This window comes from Python bivittatus, unplaced genomic scaffold (genome assembly GCF_059951505.1).
Source record: "Python bivittatus isolate LINGU-HERP-01145 unplaced genomic scaffold, Pbiv_v1 ctg000160_np1212, whole genome shotgun sequence".
Lineage (NCBI taxonomy): Eukaryota > Metazoa > Chordata > Lepidosauria > Squamata > Pythonidae > Python > Python bivittatus.
In genome coordinates, this window is record NW_028277076.1 from 4,918,766 (window position 1) to 4,942,667 (window position 23,902).

Below are 23,902 nucleotides of genomic sequence, written 5' to 3' on the forward strand. Positions count from 1 at the left end.
AGAGATCACGTCTGTGGCCCCTCATGAGTGGGGTGCCTCTGGGCTCAGTGCTCTCCCCTTTCCTGTTTAACATCTACATGAAACCACTGGGTAAGGTCATTCACCAATTTGGGTTTCAGTATCATCAGTTTGCTGATGGTATTCAGCTTTACATCTCAACCCTGAGCTGCACAGATGAAGCTATCGATGTATTGACCCAGCATCTGGAGGCTGTTCAGGTCTGGGTGGGGCAGAACAGACTATAGTTGACATCATCAGCTGGCTCAGTGTAATCTTAAAATAAGCATGTTATGAAAATGTCTGCGGCTGGGCCAAGATAAATTAAAGTGGGTTGTTAAGAGGGAAAATACAGCTACTAATGGTTGACCTTGAGAGAGTTTAGAACACATTGTTCTGCAAAAGAAGATTAATCAAATTTATATAGATTCTGCAGTCTTCATCATCCCCCCCCCTTCTTCCACATACTAAAATGTTCTCTGTTTTTCTCCTCCTCCTACTTTGACCTCCTTCCTTGCGGAGCACACCAATCTATCTTGATCAAAATGTCCTTGTGATTGGAAACTGCTACTTCAAAGTTTCTTATTGTTGTTTTCTTCCCTCTTTCTACATTACCACTAAGTTTCTCTGGGAGCACTCTTTCTCCTTGTTCCATTTTCACCTGTAGTTGATCTACCAGAGAAAGATAATTGATATGTAACACATGCAGGAAAAATGTGGCTCAGAGTCTATTTATGTCCTCTAAGACAAAGTGATCTCAGGCAGGCAATACATATCAGCCCACCCAATTTACACATAATACATGTTGCAATGCTCCCCACTGGAGCAGTGAGACATCCTCTCTGATCAGTGAATATTTGGGATAGCTCCTCCACCTGCATTTCACCCATAGTGTCCCTTTGGGATCACCCCTTTGGGATCACCTATAGCAAAGAGGGGTGGGTGGGTGGGTGGGCCAAAAGTCCACCAGGACCAACTCCTCGATTGCACAACTCAGCCCAGAATTTGGTAGCAGTGGAATGGAAGAGAATACTCCTTTGCTCCTCAGCTCATCTGAAAAATACTTGTCTGCTAGGATCAACAGAAGAAAAGAGAAGATGGAGTAACTTTTACAACACAGCTTTGCTTATTTCTTTTCTAATGCTGCTATATTTTTCTCATTTTAAAATTAGGAGCTGCCATCAGAGAGGGCAGAGGGAAATAGCACAAAGGGTTTGAATTGAGAGCTGTAAACAAGACAGAGTTCTCACTCCCTCTGCTGGAAACATTGGTGTCAAAGTGAAGCAAAATCCAAAACAGGGAATTGCATTTACATTGATGGGGAGGATTCCTGAGATATGGACACTTATGTAAATTTGTGAATTAGTTAAAAATTTTAAGAAAGATTTTTTGAAAAAAGAAAACCTCTAGAACTATGTAAGAACTTGTGAATGTACAGATTTTGATGGCTGTTGAATGTTAAGAATGCCAGCTGGCCATGTTCTCAAGCCCTGAGAACTTATAATGAAGCTCAGTTTTTACAAAATATTGACTTCATGCACATGGTATCATTTCTACAGGTGTACTTAAAAAATAAAACAAAAAATGTGTATAATATGGAGAAGGGAAGTTTATACCTTCTCTGAACTGTTGGTGATGGCCACCCAACTACAAGAGCCTACACTGTTGTGCCAGGATATTTCTGGTTAGCATATGGCCAGGAAAAAAACAACAACATGGACATGTGGCAGGAGATTAGATCTTACAATTCCACATATACACCTCCTCAAAAGTCAGTCCCAGTGACTTAATTGTATTTCTTCCCACAAAAGTACAAATTCAGATTGCAGTTGAATTTGGTTCCAGCAAGGTAAAGACACTGTGCTCCTCAGAATCTCAATAGGAAGAAGGCCATTTCTCATATCCCTGCTTTTCGTACAATTTCTAATAGAAGCCATGCAATCAAAAGATTTAGAAGAGAGAATGAAAAGTAAATTCTGAGCTGTGTTTGTGTTTTGTAGATTCCAGAGGCCTTCCACAACTCTAGATAGGTCCACCTTTTCCACTCTAATCACAGCCCTTGCTGTTCATTTACTTACCTATTTATCTCTGGTTGAAATCTATTCAGGCAGAAACCAAGATGTCAAGGCATTGTGCATTAAACAAAACTTTGGAGGAAAAAAAAATCCACATACAGTATATAGCTTTACAATTGAGCACAAAGTCTATTATTTTCCTATTGCACTGGACCACAACAAGGAAAAAAAAAACAGTTTTTTTTTACATTAAAGTTTTTGTTTTAATTAGTGAAACAATTATTATCAATGTAACAAGCTGAAAAATACAGCAACCTGATAGAAGACTGAGGTAACAAAATACTTTGCCAGAAAAACTTAAAAGACTCCCACACAAGGGTGAAAATTTCAGTAGTTATCTTGAATGAGACAATTCACAAGGAGTTTGAGAAAGAGGCTGTACAATAAAATGGCATGCAATGGACTGCTGGAAATAAGACTAAAAAGAAAGTAAAAATAAAATAGTGCAACAGGTCTCACCAAAATAAAACAAAATTAAAATCTAGAAATGAGTTTATACCACAAGGCAAATGGGCTGAAAAACCAGATACTATTGTTTCTGCCTCCACTGAGTGCTACTTGGAAAAAAAAAACATGCATTTTGGCACTAGGTTTACACAAGCTAATAAATTAATAATAAATAATGTTGCCTCAATACAGCTACACAAATCATCATCCTGGAAATAAACTGACAGGGACCATATTAGCAAAAATGGCTAAACAGAAGTCAATTCCACAGAGTTACCTGCCCTGGGCAGGAGAGGGCAGTACTTCAGATTCAAAAGCCAAAACTCTTGGAGTAGCAGCATACTCAGACGTACGCTGCTCTGCCATTCCATCAACCAAACGTGTCTTTGCCTGGACCTGTTTTGCTTCAGTGGGCTGCTCCGTCTCAGGAGAAGACGCTTCTGGTTTAAGGAGCTGTGTAGAGGCAGGACGTGAACACTCCTGCGTGCTCCAAAGCCCCTTTTCATTTGTACATTTGATGTACCACCCAACCCTGATGGCTCTCACAACCTCTTCTTGCAATCTGGTCATCCCTGATGGAACCATTCCATCCACGCCAGCCCTGAAGGCCACTTTCAAAGTTGGGCACGTGTACCTTTGCACACATTGATCTGTTTCCATCGTTGAAACAAATCAGGTGGTTTGCGAGCGTGGGAGAATGTCCGTGTCATTATCAGAGAGACGTGGGACTGTGGATTAGGGCGTGGCATTCTCTCTGCTCGAGACTATATTTTAAATAGTACCAATATGCACCACTTAATTCACAGTAAAAGATGCACCCCCCCCCAAAAAAAGCTAAATAGACCTTCATGCTTTTTATAGGAAAATTACCATTTAAATGTGGATTATGCTAATAACAATATACTGTTCTATTACTCATTTATTTCACCTTTTAAAACACCGTGCAGCAAAGCTGCCTGTATTGCTGAATGAAGCACCATATTACTCCATTGTCACACCAATCATTACTGTACAATTTTCCCTGTCTGTGGGATGCAGCGCTAGCTCTACAGAAGTCAAAACGATGGCAAACCTTTGCAACACTGGGTCTTTTAAAAAAAAAGAAAAGAAAAGAAAAAGTGAAAACTATCCCCTACGTTCCAAGTGCAGACTTGCAGAGGGACTTTCAAATAGGTTCGTTCCAAGATTCGGCCTTCTCTCCGCAAATGCATGCAAGTTCCTTTCATTATACATGGAGATTCGTCTCTACTTGGGCGCACCATGACAAGTCCTTTTCCCGTTCCTACAATGTCATAAAAAAGCTCCTGATGATTTCCAGTCCAAAGAAATTTTGAGAGAAGGGGACAATGGATGTTGGTGAGACCGGGGAGACACTTCCCCCCTTTAAGTCAGAGCCATTTTTCAGAGACTGGTTTTTCCTCTTTCTCACCAAGTAGAACAAAATCTAAAAGTTGTTCCAAGAACTTTTGTTCTGAAAGTATTGGACAATCAAATCCTGAACTTTCTATTCGGAAGTCAGCCCAACCAGTTCAGCACACTTACGATGTCAAGACCTCATAAAAACCACTTCCTCTCTTGAACAGCAACAGGGTCTGGCTAAGGGCTGTTGCCATTAATCACTTAACTGTGCATTATACATTGACTCGTGCATCACCAAGTCAGTCTGGGGTGTTTATTCTAAGAGATGAATCAGGTTAATTTGCACTAGTAAATCCGCAGTGTAAGTAGGAATTCATTCCGGGCAATTCAAAACCTAATTTTTAAAAAGGAGTCCACAGTCTGTATTTTCATCCATGTATATTTTACTCTCTAAGCAACAGGTTAAGTTTTTGTACCGATTCTTTTTTTTTTTTTTGACCCAAACACTGAACCTGTGGGCAAACCTGAATGCTACTTTCATACCCTTCCAGCAGCTTGCTAACAGTCTCATCACTCCGTTATGAATGTCATGATTCCCTTTTGTTGCAAGTAGGTTTTTCATAACAGAGAAAAGTCTCATTTTTTGATTTACTGTTTCTCAGTAGATATTCCTTGCCTTTTCAGCACATCTGACATTATTATATTATTCAGAAATAAAGGGAAGATGCTTAAATTCAGCACAACTGTAAACGGTTATTATTATGCAATTTGGGCTCAAATCTGCCAGATGCAATTACCTTCCTAGCTCCGTTAATCGGTTTGGAAGCCAAATTTTTAATTACCATTATGCAACTGGCAAGAGATGGCTCTTTTTATAGGCTCCAGGTGAATGGCCTATCCTCATATACAGAGGCGTTATTAAGCAATATGTCTTCACGTCTGATAGAAAATCCAGAGAAATGATGCATCCTCAGGAATAATTTTTCTGGACAACAGGCATTCAGAATCGCAATGGATGCCAGGTTGTGATGACTAAACAGAAAACCATATTAATTTGCACATTGTGAAACTGGTTCTTGGACATACAGAAGTTCTACAGCAACTACCTAACTTGTAGCCCACAATTTGCTGCACAGCCTCCCAACGACTTCACTGAGAGGAAAAGAAGGATCTGGGGAAAACACCGGGCTGAGACGTTTTCAGATTTCCTGCAAAGGAACTGCCAAAGTTCAAGAGTTTCTTTCACTCTGAGTCCTGGGTTTCACTCTTAGGAACAGGGGACAGACATACAGCATGACAATTAAAAATGCATTACAATCATGAACTGCTGAGACATTTAGCATATATTTAAAGTAAACACCTGCTTCAAAGATAACCAAGATACAGTCAGATCAGTAGCCAGCAGGCCCTAGAGAGCACATTTCTTCAAGCGCAGAGCTGTTTATCCAAAATGACCACTGGCTCCCTACATATATATTAAGAGCTGGGCTCAGGAAGCCATGAAGCAGCTAACGACTTAGTGGAAAGGCATAGTTGAAATGGGGACAATTTAGCTATTCTATCTTGCTTAAAAGAACACTGACTTTCTGGCTGAGTAGAAGGGACTGATGACTGGTGGAAACATTCTCTTTCTCTTTAGGAGAAACAGGGGTGGTGGTGGGGAGGGAATAATCTCTCCTACCAAGGCAGGAGAGCCCATATCAATTGTTTTCATTCAACAAAGGCTCTCTATGAGTGGGAAGTTCTAAAATCAGCCCCGCGGGAGTAGGTAATGCTTGCACAGTGAGACATTTTTGATGAACAGCGCCCCTCAACCCCCAAACAAAACAATTTAAGGCAAATACTTCATTGGGGATGAAGTCACCCAGAAGGAGCCTTAACATCAAGTGAATTTCAGCAGCAGTAGTCCCTTTGTTGCTAGGGGTACCTCCAGTTAATGAAATACAAAACAGCACAATTAATTATGAGAAACAAACAGAAAATTACAGGTGGTTTATCTTGTGCCAAAATACACATTTCCCAAATAGCTTCAGTAGGAACATCAGTCGTGTCCCTAAATTTGATACAAAATCTGAGGCAGCCACATGGCTAAGCAGCTCAGTGCACTTAAGGTTATAAAAATGTTGTTCCACAATGTTCTATTCTAATTGACACTTTGCAGCAAGTTAACACTGTCAAATGTTTTTGTGCATTAGAAATAACTGTAAACCCAACATGGGCTAGAGGTTCTTCAGTCACATAAAGCAGCTCAACAATAAAAAGAGCAGTTAAAAAAAATCTGCAGAGATGTGACACATAGTTTGTGGCAGGACAGAAATCCACAGCCGTCTGTGACCACACAGCTAGAGTCAAGGACTCAAGGATCCTGCATGGGGCAGGCTGCATCTTCGAACAGTCTAAATCATCTCACTTTCATCAGTGCATTGGGTTAGATCCTGTCCCAAGGACAACATTCACATTCTGTTTCTAGAAGCTGTGTCATAATTACTTTCAAGTTACATCGAAAAGTGCTGAAATTGCTGCTGTTGACAGCTGTTTTACTCTGAAGTCTCTCCTCCTTTCTTCAATGGGAACCATCTTCCCATCCTGCAGTTTGGCACTGGAAGTTATACCGCACACTGGAGCAGGTTACTCAAATGACATAAGGTTTGCAGGTACCTGGAAGAGCAAAGAAAAACAGTCAGTGAATAGTTCCAGATAAATGGGTCATGGATGGAAGATCCTTGCAAGAAGACTCCTTCCCCAGAAAGTCAAAGGGCATGAAGAAAAAAGGGAGCACAGAACCAGCTCATTCTGAGTTTGCAAAAGTTACATTTGAAGCCACATGGATAACTTGAGATGGACCAATCTCAAATGTTTGTACTGCTCAGCACCAGTGGTTGCACTGGCAGAATGGTTAAGCAGATAAGACTGGCTGTCTAGTGCTATGCAGCTCAGCTCTAATCCACACTATGTTGCTTCTTGATTTAGCAAGGTGAAGAATCCAGTGCTTGCTTCATGTATTCTAAGTCCAGAAGATACCTCCAAGACCACAATGTTTTTGGTTCCACTTCTCCCTCCAACTTTTCTCTCTGTTTGGTAGAGATTGGCCTGTACTACCACCTTGGGAAACAGAAACAAATGCACCCGGGCAAAATTTCTCAGGAAGTTTTGCAAACACTCTAACCCAGTTAGAAAAACATTTCTACATGGCCATTGTTTCCCTTACAAACCACAACCAAGAAGTTTTACCAACCTGAGGCCTGTTGCTTCTGCACGCATCATCCAAATGCTTGTGCCACAGTATTGCGTGAAACCTGGAGCCGGTCTGAAACTTGTAAACATTGCCTGCAGAGTTTAAAAAAACAACAACTAAAAAACAGAATCTTTGTGATCTGAATCACAGACACCAATAACAGCAATAAAGAACAGCACCTTGAATGTAAAAAAATCCACATCTTTAAGATTAATATTTTATATTGCCTTTCCATGAAGAAGCCACAGAAGTGATGTAATGCCTTTCAGAAAAAGAATAAAATCATATAGCAGAGAACCATACACAAGCCTTTATTGACTGACCACATTTACAGATTTAAACTGTAGCATGCTGCCCTGAACGTTTGTTACAGCTTACTTATTTAGAGGAAGGAAGGAAGGAAGGAAGGAAGGAAGGAAGGAAGGAAGGAAGGAAGGAAGGAAGGAAGGAAGGAAGGAAGGAAGGAAGGAAGATGTAATACTCCCATTTTCTCTGGATCTGATCTCAGCTTGCTCATTCAAGCTGGTCTTGATGACAGCAGATGTCTTCAGAGTGATTCTGAACTGACTTTTATATCATACAATCTCAACCTCCTCGCCAACATCCCGGTCCTGCTTCTGCCTCGTTCCTTAAGCATTTACATGAAGCCACAGGGAGCACTGTCAAGTTGTGTCACAGTAAGGAGTGAGATATTGTTTCTGCCGAGTTGGAGTTCCTTCACTCCATTTGCCTTGGCTGTTCGGACAGCAGCTGGGCTGAGCAGATGGCAAGATCTAAAAGGAGACCAGCTCCCTGTGGCTGAGCAGGGTTCACTAGATCCTCAGAGAGGCTCCTGTTGAAATATCCTTAGGATCTGACAGTTCTGAAAGTGACTGAGTACACACAGCACATTTCCCCCCATCACCCTAGGTACCCGTCTTTTAATTGAGGCGAAAGCTTCATGCATCAAAAGCTCACGCTCCAGGACTCTTTTTTAAAAAGAAAAACGTTGTCTGCTTTAGCACAACATCATCTTCTGAAGGAAGTCCAACTTAAAGTGCCCACCTTTATCTGGGTTATTTAGCTGAAAAATATCAGGGTGCTCCGGGTCATCAGGCAGGGCTACCATCCAGCCCACAATGGAAACTTTTTTTCCTGGAGTAGATTTATACTATGAAATGGAAAGCAGAATAAAAATAGCAGTTAGACGGCTCTGGCTGCTCTCCGGGAAGTTTGATTTCCCTACTGATGGAGTGCAACATGGCGACCCTCCTACACAAAGAGGCAGAATTCAGTGCCACAGAGAATCCTCGCCCACTGCTGTGACTGGCTGCATCTAGCCTGAAAGCATCCTTGCTTAGCTTACGTGCTTCCTCTCACTGCCTCTTAAGGACTTTGCTCCAAAATAGATCAGAGTAGATCCCGAGAGAGTAATCCAGTATCTAGTCCAGGAAGACAGCTGGAAAAATGAAAGAAGGGAAATGTAAATGCCAAACCTTCCCCTTGCTTTATTGTATTACAAGATTTCTATCCTGCCCCATTCAGTAGAATCTGGGAAGTTATAAAAGTACCATTTTGAAACCATGAACTGCCCAGAGTCACTTTTTCGTGAGATGGGCGGTATCTAAATTTGAAATATAAATAAATAAATAAATAAAAATAAGTGAACCTTCAAGGCAAAAATATGGCCGTGAAGGAAACGCAGCAGATAAAGAAAGGCTGAACAGTCAAGCATGTTACAGATTTTTTTAATGGTTTTAGTGTGTTTTTTTCCCCTACCACAAAAGGTTGGAAAAGAGATGTCAATAGATTCCTTGTTGTACCCATGACTCCTTTTTGAATGGAAACATGGAAGAATGACGAGAGTTCCTGTATCTTTATTCATTGTTTATCGGAAAGAGTAAAGGAACTTTGGTACATGTGGGGTGTCACTCAAAGTTCAGCTCATGTTCAACAATTACAAGTACAGATATGTTTATTGTCCCACCCGTAGTCTGCTTCTAAGTCCCATTAACGTAAGGAGAACAGGAGAGCAGACATATTGCTCCATTGACGGAAACCGCAATGTAGCAACCGTGGATATTTCTGCCAATGTTAATGATGGGTATCCACGCTTTGCCCCAGTCAAAGCATACTTGACATGGTTACCGTAGGCTTCCGGCCTTCCTTCAGCAGCGTCTTTCTTCTTAAGGGTCCTTCCATAGTCACAACTCCCATGGAACTCCCCGATCTGCAGCTGCAGGCACCTGCTGGGCTGAACCAACAAGTGGGCATTGTTTGCGGGATCAGCAGCAATCAACCAATTTTCCCATTATGACAGCATGTTGCGCAACCCATCTTCTTCTAAACACGGACCCTGAAAGTTCTTTTTTCCCCCTTCTTCTTTATTCAAAGAACTGCCTTTGTAGTCTAGGACTAGTATTGCACTGCCTGTTCAATCACAAGGAAAGCCCATTAACTGAAGGATGACAATGGGGGACATGAAATACAAACTTTCTTGGCTGACGGCAGTGCTGAAAACAGTGCTGTGGCTGATGGATTCGACAAAGCCATTGGGTGTGAAGCCATGTGAATCCTAACTTTTACAACCTTGCTAAATAGAAGACAGGAACACTAATGAGAGCTGCAACTATATTTATTAAATATATAAAAACATTCAACAGGGACAGATTGATGATTTCCCAGTAGGAATTTCCTATTAACAAATACTCACAGGGGTCTATAAACTACACTGGACAATACTTACAGGAATACAGTTGCCCCTGAACAATGAAGTTTTCCAGAAGTTATCTACCACAGAGCTATTACTGGTTCAAGAAGAACCTGGTCCCATGTTGTCCAATGTTAGGCGAAAGTAGCCAATGTTCTTTTTATAATGGGAAGGACACAATCTTAACATTTACAAGAAACCACCTTTGATTTCTTGTACTCTTGCCAACTTCTGAACCTTTTACTTCCATGAACGTGGCCAATGGTCGTGATCCATTTAATTGCACAAAGGACATAGGATGAACTCCATAAGTACGTAGGTAAAATTGGATTACTAAATACTATGGACTGGACTCTGTCTGAACTATACCTTATTTATTATTCACGCCTTGTATGGATGACACAGAGTTCCTTCTGTATATGCTGCTTCCATACATACAGCAGTGTTCTTGGCTTATGATATCAAACAGCTGTCCCTTTTTCTTAATTAATGCAAGTAACAATGAGTCGTTCACAACTGTATTACAAATTTGACACTATACGGCAAATCAAATCAAATGCACGGTTTAGAAACGAAGGAAAAAAATGGTTTTTGAATAGCGGGTCTTCCATTTTTATGGAGCGATAGAAGGGAATTACTTTATTTTTCTGCTATCAGGACCCAAAACCTAAGTCAGATGAGACCTCTGCAGGACAGAAATCGGAACTCTTCAAAGAATCCACAATACCTCTGGACATGGAGAAATTAGTTCTCCTTGTTTGTAAACCTAGCATGCCAGTTTCAGAAAGTATTGTGTCCAGAAACATATGCTCCTTACCCCATGCTTGAACTTCCACTGTGCTACATTACACCTTTTGGATTCCAAAACAATGATGATACTAGCTCTTCCTCTTAGCTGACTGCTTTTCCCCATTTCTCTTAGAAATCCTCAGCTTCAGATATCTCAGTTTGTAGGAATGGAAACTTAAGCCAAGTGTCTTTTGGTGTCCAAAAGATGAGCAACTTGTTTATGGCAACATTATTTTGCAGGCCACAACCTATTTTGCCAAATACTGAAAGATTCTTCCGAGTGACATGGGAAACACCACATTTGGATAAACACATCAGCATATACTTAGAATTCTATCGATAGTGCACATGATTGTGTATTAGTAAAAAAAAAAAAAAATCTTTTAGCATACTAGCCAAGGCAAGGAATTTAGAAATGGTAAAGATGTTTAAAAATATTTATTCAAAAGATAAATAGAATGAAATAAAGGTAGACAAAATAAGGATTGAAATGGAAAATGTGCTTGAGAGTGGGATCATTTAAAAGGCGAAAAATCTTTTCTCCTCCACAGGACTCACAAGTCTTCATTGCCTGAGGTTTTTTCAAAAACTGAGCCCAGCGAAAGAATTAAGTTATGATGAAGAAGAACAGAGGAAGATATGCGAAGTTGTGCTATGAAGAACAAATGTTTTCTTTCGGCTCATCTTAGACAAACGGATTAGAATGATTACAATGCTGTTTGCATCCATTTACTGCTTATTCCTAAGTCACATACATTTCTGCGCTTCAATCCAATTTGGGAAGCATGTAGGTAAGGCCACTGGCACACCAGAGCTTGCTTCATCCCCCAGGGGGAAAAAAAGTTGTTTTGCTTTCATGATGCATGAAGTTATTGCACGCTTTGCTGAGACATGTGCATTTTCGATTCTGCTTTTACTGAAAGAAATGCATCGAGTCATTTTTAGCGCTCAGCTGTGTGTGCATCAAAGAGGAATCAACTTGAGGCCCAGCCTAACTCATTACGCAGCAAGTTAATTACTGTAATTAAATCTAAGTGTACTTGCAGGGAGTTTAGTTCACCTGCTTTTGATAGATGTATACGTGTGGTTTCTTTGGATCTGCAAGGCAACTGTTCACTGTTCAAAGCATACACTTAAGAACCGGCTACTAAAACCAACAGGGTTTTAAATGGGTTTAAATCTGGAGGACTACGTGCTTCTTCTTTATCTTCCATGTTTTATGTATGATAAAGTATGATAAAGACGACTAACCAGCACTTCTATGAAGCATGTTTATATGCAAAACTGCACGTAAACATGGGCAATCGTATTTCTCTGGTGTGGAGGTGAAAAGCATAGGAGTGAGTAAATAATGCAGTTTTCTACTCTTGGCAACCCCTCACTACTAGCATGAGAGGGAAGTCACTGCGCAGATGGAAGAAAAAAAATGACAATGCTGTTGAAAATAAGCTCTTAATTAGCAAGGGGGAAAGAGAGGGGGAAAGTAAGAGTTGGCACCATTGTCCAGGGAGAGACAGACCCACCACCTAATTGTACCTGTAGACACAGCTCCGACTTCTGGGAGAATTCCGAATTGGTACCCGCCAGTTGGGCCCCAGCGTGGCGTATAATCGACCCCTGTTTATGAATTCACATGTTAAGTTCTTTAGTTATAATGCAAATAGTGAGGCAACATCCAAAAAATAAAACATACAAGAAAATGTGGGGTGTGCACAATGGAATAGTAGCTTTAGTGATGGTTTCACTGCTCATGAAATCATGTTTTACACCTATGCGTAAAGTAAGTAAGATGAGCATTAGATTAGAATTAGATGTCAAAAAGAAATGAAAGGATCTTTGTGAAGCAGATCTCGGTGACTAACATTCTTTTTCCTTTACTTCTGAGCTTTACAAGTATTCTGAAGAGCTGCTTGGGAATAAGAGAGCTTTTAGGAAAAAGAAAATTTGCCCAGTCAGGTCAAGTGCAAAACTGAGAAAAATATCCAGGAAACAAACATATCAAATATCAAGGCATGATCAGAAGAACAATACTAAATGTTTGGAATCGGTTTGCAGTGCCAGGAATTAACTGGGGAACCTCTCATATGAAGCAAAGAGTAGTTATATTATAGCTGAATAAACACATTCCAGGAACAGTCAGATGGGCTTGCTCATAAGCAGACCAAAGACCCAGCACCTTCCTTTGAAGAAATCAAGACTCTGGCCCATCAATGACACTGCCCTTTAATGCTATACTCCAGCCCCCTTGAACGTGTGGCATTTGAAGAATAAATCTTGAGTGACTTCCATCTCCAACTCAATTGGTGAGATCACAACTTTGGCTGCTTAGGCGACATCTGACCAAGGCGAGTGAGAATACATTTGTTAACTGAAAGAGATGTGCCGGTTTTTAAGAGACAAAAGGAGTATTTTAACATTTGAACTTATGATGGGCTTCAAGGCAAGACATATTATGCCACCATACAAACATTTCTTATGGAAATATAATCAGGTACAGAAATACAATCTAATCCCTATCAGAAAACCAAGAAAACCTGGATTTATAGTTAAAATTTAAAAATATAGAAATCTCTCCTCAAACTGGACACGCTAATCAAACTTAGCTACGTTGCTGGAAATGCCCAAATTTTGGTCTCAAAGTAAATAAAAGATGTACAGTTCAGACACCTTGCCCAACTAAAGAACCTAACAACAGCACCAAGGCCCAGCAGAATTTCCATATTGCAATACTAATGAAGTGGGAAGCAAATGGGAGACTGTTCGTAAAGACCCTGCGTGAGAATAGCTAGGAGACTAACATGTATCTTTTTGTAAAACCATGTTCTGAATCTATTCTGTAACAATTCCTTTGGAGTTCTCAAAGCCTGGCATGGTAGCAAACTTGAAGGAAAAAACCACAAGGTTGAAATGTTTCTCCTACGTCCTCATCCAGATATAGTTAAATCTGTTTTCTGGAATAATGGAAGAAACAGGTATGTACTACACAAGCTTGGGAATCTTTGTTTGCAACTCCATTCCAGATAACTCCCAGCTGAAACTACTGAAGTAACAGAAGTTTTGATAGCTCAACTCAGTGGTCCTTTCCATTAATTACTGTGATTGCTCATAAGAATCTGAGATACAAAAGCTTGTGTCAGGGCTTGCCTGTCTTGTGAGTCTTATGAGAAGTGTGGCAACACGATCTACCATAACAAAGAGATCCTTCACACCCTCTTGTAACCTCTAAGGAACAGCATCTTTGACTACTAAAGATACAAGGCTCTTCATTTAGTTTAAAGCAGTTGTCTACTGGTCCCTTTACTGCTGCAGGAGAAGACAGAATATTGTCCACCAAAGAGGTTCAGTGTTTTCCTCTAACAAAGCCATCCTTTCTTCAAATGAATCTCCCCATATCTGCATGTTATCTGAAGTTGGCTCAATAAGAGAACAACTGCACTCCTCTGGGGATTACTGCAGGTGAGAAGTTTGTGATAGTTTCATTCTATATAGCACAGCTCCCCATTTATGCAGTGTATGGTATATTGGCATCTGATTTGATTTGCTTCTTCCACAGTATTGTTAAGATGGAGATATCAAACTGGTCATGGGGACATTGCTTCTGATTTTTTAAACATTTAACACTGCACTAGCCAGATATTTCAAGTACAATTAAATCTTTTCTCAAGTGAAAATCCTGACCTGTCGTTCCAAATGTCTAGGAAACTAGAGTTTCTGTTTCCAAATTCCAAAGGGTTCTTGAGTACCACTTCAATATTTTGTTAAAAAATCAAATTCAAGTGGTAGGCACTTTTGTATTTAAGAAGCTTAACATATTTTTGGGACACACTTTAGGGTACTCTGTCCTTAATACAATTCATAATTCATGACTACCAGCGCATAAATGTCTGTCACCAGGAAAGTATTTCCAAAAACAGCTAGTCCTCTTCCAATCACAAATGGCATGTCTATTCCAATAGAAAGCTCTATACTGAACAACACAAAGGCCACCATCTTTATAACCATCACCATCGATATTTATTTTTTTTAAATAAGGAAAGTCATGAATGATACACAGAATATCAGAAGAATAAGAACAGGTCTGAATTACTGATCACTATTAGCTGACATGTTTTACAACAACAGAATTTATTCCTGAGCAATATGGGTAGGCAAAAATGAAGTTCAAAAGCATCTTACCCTACGTTCAAGAACTACTCTGATGATACCTCCGTTTTCATTTATTTTATTGTAGCCAAGCCTTCTAACAAGAACCTCCAACATAAACTTTCACATTATATCACACTCTTCATTAAGCAGAAAACCCATTAAAACACCAGTCATCTTATTTAGCCATCAATTTAAAAAATCACATGAAAAGTGGGCAGTGGAGTTTTCATCTGCCAAGAAAGATCATCACGTTAAGAAGAATTGTGTCGACTTCTTACATCTTTATTTTATATACGTAGGTCATGGTGATTTTATGTGTAATGAATTAATATTTCCCCTACTATCATATATAAAGGATCCTTTCCTAGCAGAGTTGTTGTTTTTTTTTAAGTGCTGCTTTACTTTCTGTGCCTAAAAAAAGAGAGCCTTATCTGAGGTGGCTGCCAAGATAACATGGATTGGAAAAGATACTAGAATCTGAATTCCTTTGACTTCTCTTGTAATTTCCTAAATTTCACTTTAGTCCTGTTGAGAAACTTAAGATAAGGAATCAGAAAGATCACTGAAAAGAGACTGGATGACAGAGCAACAACCCTGAATAATTTCTAACATACCTTTTAATAGTCTTACAATATTTTTTCTGTTTTCGTGGTTCCTCAAAGCTCTCTTGCTGGTTAATTTTTGTATCTGAGGAATTAAATTTCTGGGACTTTTTCAGATTGGGAATTGAGACTGAATTGATAAATAGTGCAGATTTTCCCCAAGATATTGAGCACAAGCAGAAATGTTTATTGAGCTGATATTTTTAAAAAATAAAGACTTAATTAGTCAATGTGGCTTAACTTGATCTGTCCTTGTCTAAATGATATTTTACCATTATATAATACACAAACCCACTTAGACCTAGAGAGATTAGTAAGATCACTCCGGTTAAGAAATCAAGACTTCAGATGGCAGAAAATAGATTCTGGTATAAGAAATGGATCTAGAGCCAGATAGCACTGCTCAAATGGGGTACACCTGGAGCCCAGATCCAGGTGGATACAGACTGGGAGTGTGGATTGAGGTTTACAACAAAATATCACTTTTGGCACTACCAAGTGAGAAGTTGTATGCTCTGGTTAGGGCAGATTTGGAAATATTTATTCTAAAGCTTGATGTCACTGGAAGATCTCATGTACTGCTGGATGCGTGCGCACATAAGAAACACACAGGCTATTGCAAAATTCAGGGTACATTCACAGCAACGCACCAAGGAAATGCTTGGAGGGACTTACTGCACTTGTGACTGCATTTCTTCCCAGTCCTTTGCATAACTAGGTTTGCATAAGCACATGATCTGGACTCATGTAATTGAAACTTGATTATCAAAGACTTCAATACCCTCCAGTGAAACGCAACTACGTTCCATCAATTCATAGGCAAAGAGGAACTCACCTTTCAAGCCCTGAAGAAGGTTCTTCGCTGAATTCTGAACTTTCACTGCTTTCTGCAAAACAAAAGGGCAGATATTTAAAGAAGGTGGCAAAACCACCTACAAAACAAGTCTACGCCCCTTACAGAACCCAAAAGGTTATGTTAGAAATTGATCCTTGGTTTCATGCTGGTGAAACCCCGAGCCACAAAAGATTGCAGTTTTCTACACGTAAAAATATTTTAAGGAAGCTTTAAAGTTGTTATTATGTTCCCCCTATTGCATGGAGAAGAAAATTGCTCTTAAGCAATTCTATTTATTGAAAATAAACAAACACATCTACAGATTAACACAACCACATCTGGGTTTCAATAACACCCCCCCGCCCCCGCCACAGACAAAGGACAGACAACAGAGAGATGATCAATTTTCCTTTAATCAAGACAAAGAACATGAACTGACAGTTTGGTGCCATGGCAAATCACCCAGATACCCTGCTTGTACTGATTATCATCTGAATATGGGATGAGGACCTTTAAAAATCAATGGAATCCCATTAAATTCACTTGAAGGGAATTTAAAGTTGAGTATTTAACAGTCAAATGGGTTTTCTTTTTCAAACTGAGTAGCCTGGGGTTTTTTTCTTTTTCTTTTTGGTGTTTTGCTTAGATGCATTGTTTAGCAGTAGCCACCATAACAACACTTCTTTCCCTGTTTCAAGAAGACTAAATTACTCTAAATGTTGACTTCCATTGCTAGGAACTGTCCAACGTGACCATCATTTGGGATGGATTGATTGACTAGGTGATATGTAATGGTAGCGCATTTCCACATTTGAGTTATCAAATGACAATTGCATTACACATTGCATGGAGTAGCTTCTTGCAATCAGAAACTCATGCCATAGTAGACCAACCCCAAGCCATAAAAGACACAATCATTTCTCCAATCAACTCTTTCCTCACTGTCTTGCCTGCTGATTCTGCCTTCTACCTATAGCCAACTCTCTGTTTCAGTTAAGCATTGAAGAATATCTTCCTGCTTCCTGAGTATATCATTCTTACAAGTGTGGCTTGTGCTCTCCTGCCTTCTAAATGATGCGCTTAATACTATTTAAACTTGAATGTTTACCACCGTTTCTCAATTCTACCGAAGTACCGCCACAAGTTGCACAACAACAGTACAAAAACTGAAGATGCTCCATGCCTCAACCACTATATTCTAGCAAGATCATCCAGTTACCTCGGCAAGTGAGTTGAATGAAGACAAGCCACAGAGAAAGTGACTCATATAATGTTCCTAGATAAGTAAGAAGTAACTCTTAAGCACTAGGCATTGTAGGAGGAGAGTTGTGTAAATCTATGGTGGCAGAAAATCAGGAGGAGTCTGGTAGCATCTTTTCCAACTAATGCATTTTATTAAAAGGCATCAGCTTTTGTGAGTTGAATGGAGTCCCAACAAACAATAATGTTTGTTAGTTGGAAAAAGTGCTACCAGACTCCTGATTCTTAGGGACGTGATGTTTCTTTCTACATATATGCACAATTCTTCTTTGCCCTGAAACAAAATGTCGTTTTTCTGATTTGGTAACTCTAAGCGCCTCTTTGAATTTCAGAGCAGAAGAGATGGACAGGCAGGGCTTCAGCAAGTCTCTGACACCGAAACTACTGAATACTTACCTAGAGATATGCCATTGGTGAAAACAGAATTTAATGGATGGTTCCTGACAGGAGTGTGAGATTCTAGCACACTGTCATCCAGCAGGTGGCGCGGTTTCTCTGTTGGGAATGTTGCACTTTTACTTTGTACTACACTGAACTGACACATCATGCTGGAAAATTGGAAAAGAAAGAAAGAAAGAAAGAAAGAAAGAAAGAAAGAAAGAAAGAAAGAAAGAAAGAAAGAAAGAAAGAAAGAAAGAAAGAAAAAAGAGGGAACATTGTCTTAGGTCATCGGATAACATCCATTCATTCTCACGTTCTGCCCACATGGACAATGTCCTGCATTGGGTTCTTAAGCGTCGGTCAGTCCTTAGGGCAAAGACAGCCACACGGACCCGTCTATCATCTCCTTCTCTTACAACTTCATTCTAATGATCTATACAAAAAATGGCTTTTAGCAGCTACTGGCCAAATACAGATGGGGCTTTGGCATTTTCTTCTCCTAATGCTTCTACAAATGCTGCTCCGTTAGTGATGCAGATTACAAGATTCAATAATCCAGAATTCATATTTGAGTGAAATCCCTAAGAGAATGGCGGGAAAATAACATGCCTTTCTGCTTCTAACCCTAAGCCAAAAGCACAGATTCCTAGCTGAAATGCTGATGTGCCTCACATCTTTTAGACCAACTTTGCACACATAGGGTAGGAAGAGCCATCCTTCACTTGGGTTGCAAAGAAAATTGAGGTTCCTTCTGATCATATTTGCCTACAGAGATTGGGCACCAGAGCAGACCGTGCAGCGTCTGCAAGATGAGACAAGGTGATTCTTTGACAAGTGTTTCACTAGGAATGAGAGTCACTCCAATGAAACTAGAGAAAGGAGATGATGGGTTCCTAAGAAAGATGTTGCTGGTTGCAGCAAGTTTTCAACTGCTGTATCAAAAAGGTTTAACAAGCTCTGACTGGACTGTAGGTTTCAAGGCAGACGGCAACACCCACTTGTTTCCCAGGCTGTGACTCTTCCTGTGTCGTGGTACAGGAGGAGTTGGCAAGCTGGCCGCTACCGAGGCATCAGGACAAGTTGGTCTCCTGCTGAACCTCACAGCTGCTGACACTTCTGATGGACCTACAAAATAGACACCAATTAATGCTAAACTAAGTATCAGGAAGCCCATCGGTAGGGATCAGTTGCTTTATTCTCAGAAAAGCTGGAAAGTTCTGTAGAGGCAGATGAATATTAAATGGAGAAGAAAGGAAGGCAGGGAGGCAGGAAGGAGGGATTGGTTTCAAGAGGATTGTCACAGTTGGCCAATGTGTTCTCAAACCCTGCTTCCTGCCCACCAGAATGACGCCATCTCTTACTACTGAAGAGTCCCTTCAATTAAACTGAAATATCAGGTGATCTTGAAAGCCATGCTGCATATCATTTTGACAGCAACAGCCTACCAAAAAAATGTAAAAGCAAATGAAAAGTACTATGGTAAGAACCGGACAGAGCAGTGTTTCAGGTGTGACCATCAGTGCTTAACAAAACATATGCTTTGAGTTTATTTGCAACCTGACTTGCCAGTAAACAATTTGTCAGTATTGATTCACAGCATAAGCATTTAGGGGGAAACGAGAGGATGTTTTATAGAAATCTGAGCCAGACAGATGACAACTCTGGAGATTGAAGATGGTTTTGGTGCCAATAGGTTACACGTTTTTAGCCAGCATGTGTGCTGGACAATGGACAGAAAACAACGTTATCACATTCTTCAATGACTTCCTCAAGACTGCATGGAACCAGTACTGCAGGCATATATGTACGTACGTGTGAGAGGATTAGATATGGGTGACTTGAGAATTGCTCCCAGACGGAAGACTCCCTCCATCTGAGGCAACAGTCCTTAGGCCTTCACCAACACAAGGCCTTGGAAAAACAATTTACCTCTCATACTTGGGGAGATTCTCTCTGCTAAAAGGTCCACAAGATGATGTTTTGCAAAATGGGTTTTAAGATATGAAAATTGTTTGATTCCCTACCCACAGGGGGGTTCTTTGCTGGCTTCCATATTTACACAAATTGAGCACTCTTTCCATTCCATAACTCCCAATTTTTAAGAAAGGTGGCAAGAACAGCCTGTCCAAATTTTTGGCCCATGCAAAGTATTATTTTAGACCCCCTCATGGAAAATTTTCAGATTGGTTAATTCAGGAGAACCAGGCTTCAGATCCAGACCGTCTACTTCGACTGATGCATTAGCCTACGTCATCTATCAGAAAAAAATGTTCTGACCAATCACACAGAACTCTCTAAGTTCCCTTCATTAATTGGAAGGCAGCCTTTGATTTGTTACGTAGAGAGAAGCTACAGAGACATCAGGCTACGGAGAAACTAACGGCTCTGCATATAGATTTATAACTAGAGATTGCGGTTTACTCTGATTAATGATGATGCTTCATGTAAACACACAAACGGGGAACAAATGTGCCACCACTGGAAGGCGTTCTGCTTCAGTTCCCATTCTAAAGGGAGTCAAAGATACATTCTTGCCCCTATTTATTCAATTTTTATATTATTTTCATTGTTCAGGCCCTATCTAAATGTGAGTTTTATTATCCAACGTTAGACATTAAATCCACATCCGTTCTGGTTTATGCTAATGATGCCATTTTTCTCCCCCAACACAGGTGGGCTATTGCTGAAGCCCAACAACCCTTATCAACATTCTCTTTCAATCAGAAATTAATTACAACAAAATGTAAGTGGTTTTATTCACCAAGTGATGTGTTAACTGCCTTCACAATTAGAAAATTAATGGTATCCAGATTGAACAGATCAAAGATTTTAAATATTTAGGAGTTGTTGCTTTTTTTTTTTAAATCTTCCACTGCTTTTATCTCTGCTGAAGCCAACTTTTTCAGAGCCAACTTGCTGAATCCTTCGTTCAATGGAGGACAGCTGTCTATACAGGCACGAGAGCTTTAAAAGCAGTTTAATCTAAATTCCTAAGAATTTATGCCTCATGTTTCCTGCTGTGTGTGAAATGCTGGAACTTGGCTTTGCTCACGTGAGAATCTGCCAACTGAAATACTGACTAAAGCTAATTTGGCTCATTAAGTTCTTACTGATGTTTCTTTCCTCTTAGAAGAAAGGCATTGTCTCAGATTCGGCTTATTATGGCCTCTCAGCACAATCCCTGCTACTACTACTTAAGCAAGTCAACTTAGGGGTTAAGCAGAGAGTCCTTGGTTTGGATTTGCAGCGTGATAGGAGCAGAACTCCTGACTACTACAAAGGCCACCTCTGTCACGGGCTTTTCTTCATTCTAATTATTTCCCCAACTTTCTTTCTGCCTGCGGAAGAGAGCATTCACCCACGCCAGGCTCCACATTTCAGCACTGATGGTTTTGGAGGAGAGGTTTGGAAACACCCAGTTGTGGGATTGCCCAGGTCCATGCTTGATCAGACGCCTTGTCTTATTCTTGGCATTCTGATTTAATAACTCCTATTTTAACTAACTGCTTGGGTTGGTCCGCAGACTGGTCTACAGAAACTTCTGGGAAGGCTGCCAAATGTTGCTTTGTTGTGATTGTGGCAAGAAGGTGCTGGGTCTATGTCTGAACATGTTTCACTTAATCACTGTGGCCCGAAAAGCTTTGTAGGTTATTTTACTTCTTTTAATCAAACCGTTGGGTCTTTCTATCATTAAAACCTTGTTTTACAAGTTCGTATCGCAGGTGATATTATGACCATAAATAAAATATAATAACCCAGCCATAATAGGATTTCTTTCTGACCACACTGGAGTGAAAAACAGAGCTATTCTAAAAAAATCAGGCTGCTACATCCAGATTGTAAAGCAGTGGAGGACGAAGTGATGCCTGAGCGTTCAGAAGGACAGTACACCCCACCTCCCCGCCATTCATAAGACCTATGCTATGGATCAGACTATCTATAGCATGGATAGTCTAGGCAATTAGATAGAATCTAATTTAGATTCTACACCAACAGCAAGCAAGCCTGCTTCTTAATAACGTTTTTATTTCAACTCAGGTCCAGTGAGCAAAAAGGCATTAACTCATTTAGCGCAGAATAAAGAATTTGCTGGAAACAGCTAGCTTCTTGTTGAAGAAAAGTATTATATATAGGAATCCAAGCCCAGCCTTCATTTTGAGTTCATAGTAATAGGGAATGAAGAAATGGGCTTTGATTAAAAGCATATTTTCCATTTTTATTCCTTGTAACTTTCAGCTTTAGCTAGCTTCTTGGCACCCACTAACCAGAGCACTGCATCTGTAGGACTTAATCCACACAGAACCTAAACAGATGAACAGAAGATCCCTTGGAAGGGAGATGCAGAGCTGACACTGGAGAAGAGCAGGAAAAAATCTGGGGGACAGCTCTCATTCTACAGATATTGGCGAACAAGACAAAAAGTCTTATGTTCTCCTTCAGTCTTGGTCCTGTCTTCACGCACACACATATGTATGTGATCAAAGGGGCGGTCTACCCCGGTTAGCAATAAGCATTTAAGACAATTAGTGCTCTTGGGGAGTGAGTCACTTTGGCATTATGTAGCTGCTGAGAAGGACTTATAATAAAAGGTCAAATACATTTCCAAAAAATGCAGCTCTGTTCTTTTCTTGATCGGGGTGTAACCAGAACGACATATTGTAAGTTGCTGCAACAGAAATATTTTCTTCAACTTTGGGAAATGACTTCTTTTCAAAGTTCCATTGGTCCAGTTCTGTCCATTCCCTGCAGACAATGGATGAGCCATGGATAAACTAAGATTCTTGTGCCATATAAACCTTTGGAGAGTCTGGTTCATTCTCAATATCAATAATATATGCTGATTTTACTGTGGCTTTCTGACTTGCAAAGAAGCTGTCACATCATCTTGAAGACTTAACCAAGGCTTCCACATTACAAGAGATACTACGTGGAGATACAGCATGTTTGATCTAATTTGTGAAGCAAGTATGAAATCATTTTGGACCTATAAGACAGTGGGAGGGCTGGGAAAAATCAAAAGATGCCAAGACTGCATCGCTCGCTTTGCTGATGTTGTTGTACAGCACAGTCCAGAATAATTGTGATGCCCAAGATAATTTCTTGTTGATATTTTTATTCAATCATCTCTTGGGGGGGGGGGGGGATATGTTACATGTTTGGGTAGTATGTTAATTCTCTGCAATTCAGTGTACCCAGAACAGAAACAACCCAAATCAGACTAAACACCAAGCAAAGTAACCCCTACAAAGCAAACAAATCCCACTACAATGAAGAAATCGCATCACTGCCTGTGTCCTAAGGCTATTCCAAGTAGCGATCCAATCTGGTTGATTTTAAAAATCAGTAACTGAAAACAGATATATCTTAGGGCTAATGTCCATCTTGGTAATTAATATCTGCTATCAACACTAAAGGAAAAGTTTTAATAACCCAACTCCAAAGTCACAAAGAAAGTTCAAGATTTCAAGAATCAAGTCATTCCAAGGGCTGAGCGTCATAATTTGTCACTGCTTTATGCATCATCCTATTGCAACATTTTGCTTGCTTTCTGCAGTGGCTTTCATGAACTAAGCATCTTTGGGGTTGAATAAAACCTGTTGCTGAACCACAAGTAAAAGACTTTTCAGGTGAGAAATAAAACCGTTCGCACACCCTGTAATCCTATGTTCAACCTTCTCTCCTTGGAGGACAGCTATCCAAGTTTACCAAAGATTCAGTCTCCAAATATGCTGACATTGGAGCGCTCGCTGAATGCTTAGTTACTCTGAACCTGTCCTTCAACTGTCACCAGGGAGGAGCCCTCTCACTGGGTTTTTGGAGATCACGAAGGGTAGCTTTGCTGAAAGATGAGCTTTTATGGGCTCCTTACTCCTTAAACATTTTTTTCCTTTTTAGTTGCTCATTATACGATGTCCTGTCTACTTTAAACAATGGTGACTATGTTTTCTTTTCTTCGTGTCCTAAAGTCTGTAATTCTCTGGGCAGGCATCTCTTTTTGTTTTTACTTATTGTATGTAAATTGTTCTGGGACCCATTTCCTTTGAACAGAGAGGAAAAATACTTTGCATAAACGAGGAATAGTCTTCC

General features: G+C 40.1%; 1 protein-coding gene across 4 annotated transcripts in view; it reads right to left on the reverse strand.

Moving 5' to 3' along the window:
- Positions 1–4,357: 4,357 nt before the first annotated feature.
- Positions 4,358–23,902, reverse strand: part of RALGPS1 (Ral GEF with PH domain and SH3 binding motif 1) — a 116,605-nt gene continuing 97,060 nt past the window's right edge. Inside the window, exons 13-21 of one of the 4 annotated variants that reach the window (XM_088147001.1) lie at positions 18,814–18,940; positions 17,831–17,982; positions 16,175–16,226; positions 12,128–12,208; positions 9,241–9,346; positions 8,459–8,551; positions 8,158–8,263; positions 7,114–7,205; positions 4,358–6,536 (exon numbers count right to left, since the gene is read on the reverse strand). In XM_088147001.1, the coding sequence (XP_088003127.1) occupies positions 6,507–6,536; positions 7,114–7,205; positions 8,158–8,263; positions 8,459–8,551; positions 9,241–9,346; positions 12,128–12,208; positions 16,175–16,226; positions 17,831–17,982; positions 18,814–18,940 (839 nt within the window). In that variant the 3' untranslated portion in view covers positions 4,358–6,506. The remainder of the gene's footprint in view (positions 6,537–7,113; positions 7,206–8,157; positions 8,264–8,458; positions 8,552–9,240; positions 9,347–12,127; positions 12,209–16,174; positions 16,227–17,830; positions 17,983–18,813; positions 18,941–23,902) is intronic. The other 3 variants (XM_088147003.1, XM_088147004.1, XM_088147005.1) reach the window with 3 other exon arrangements.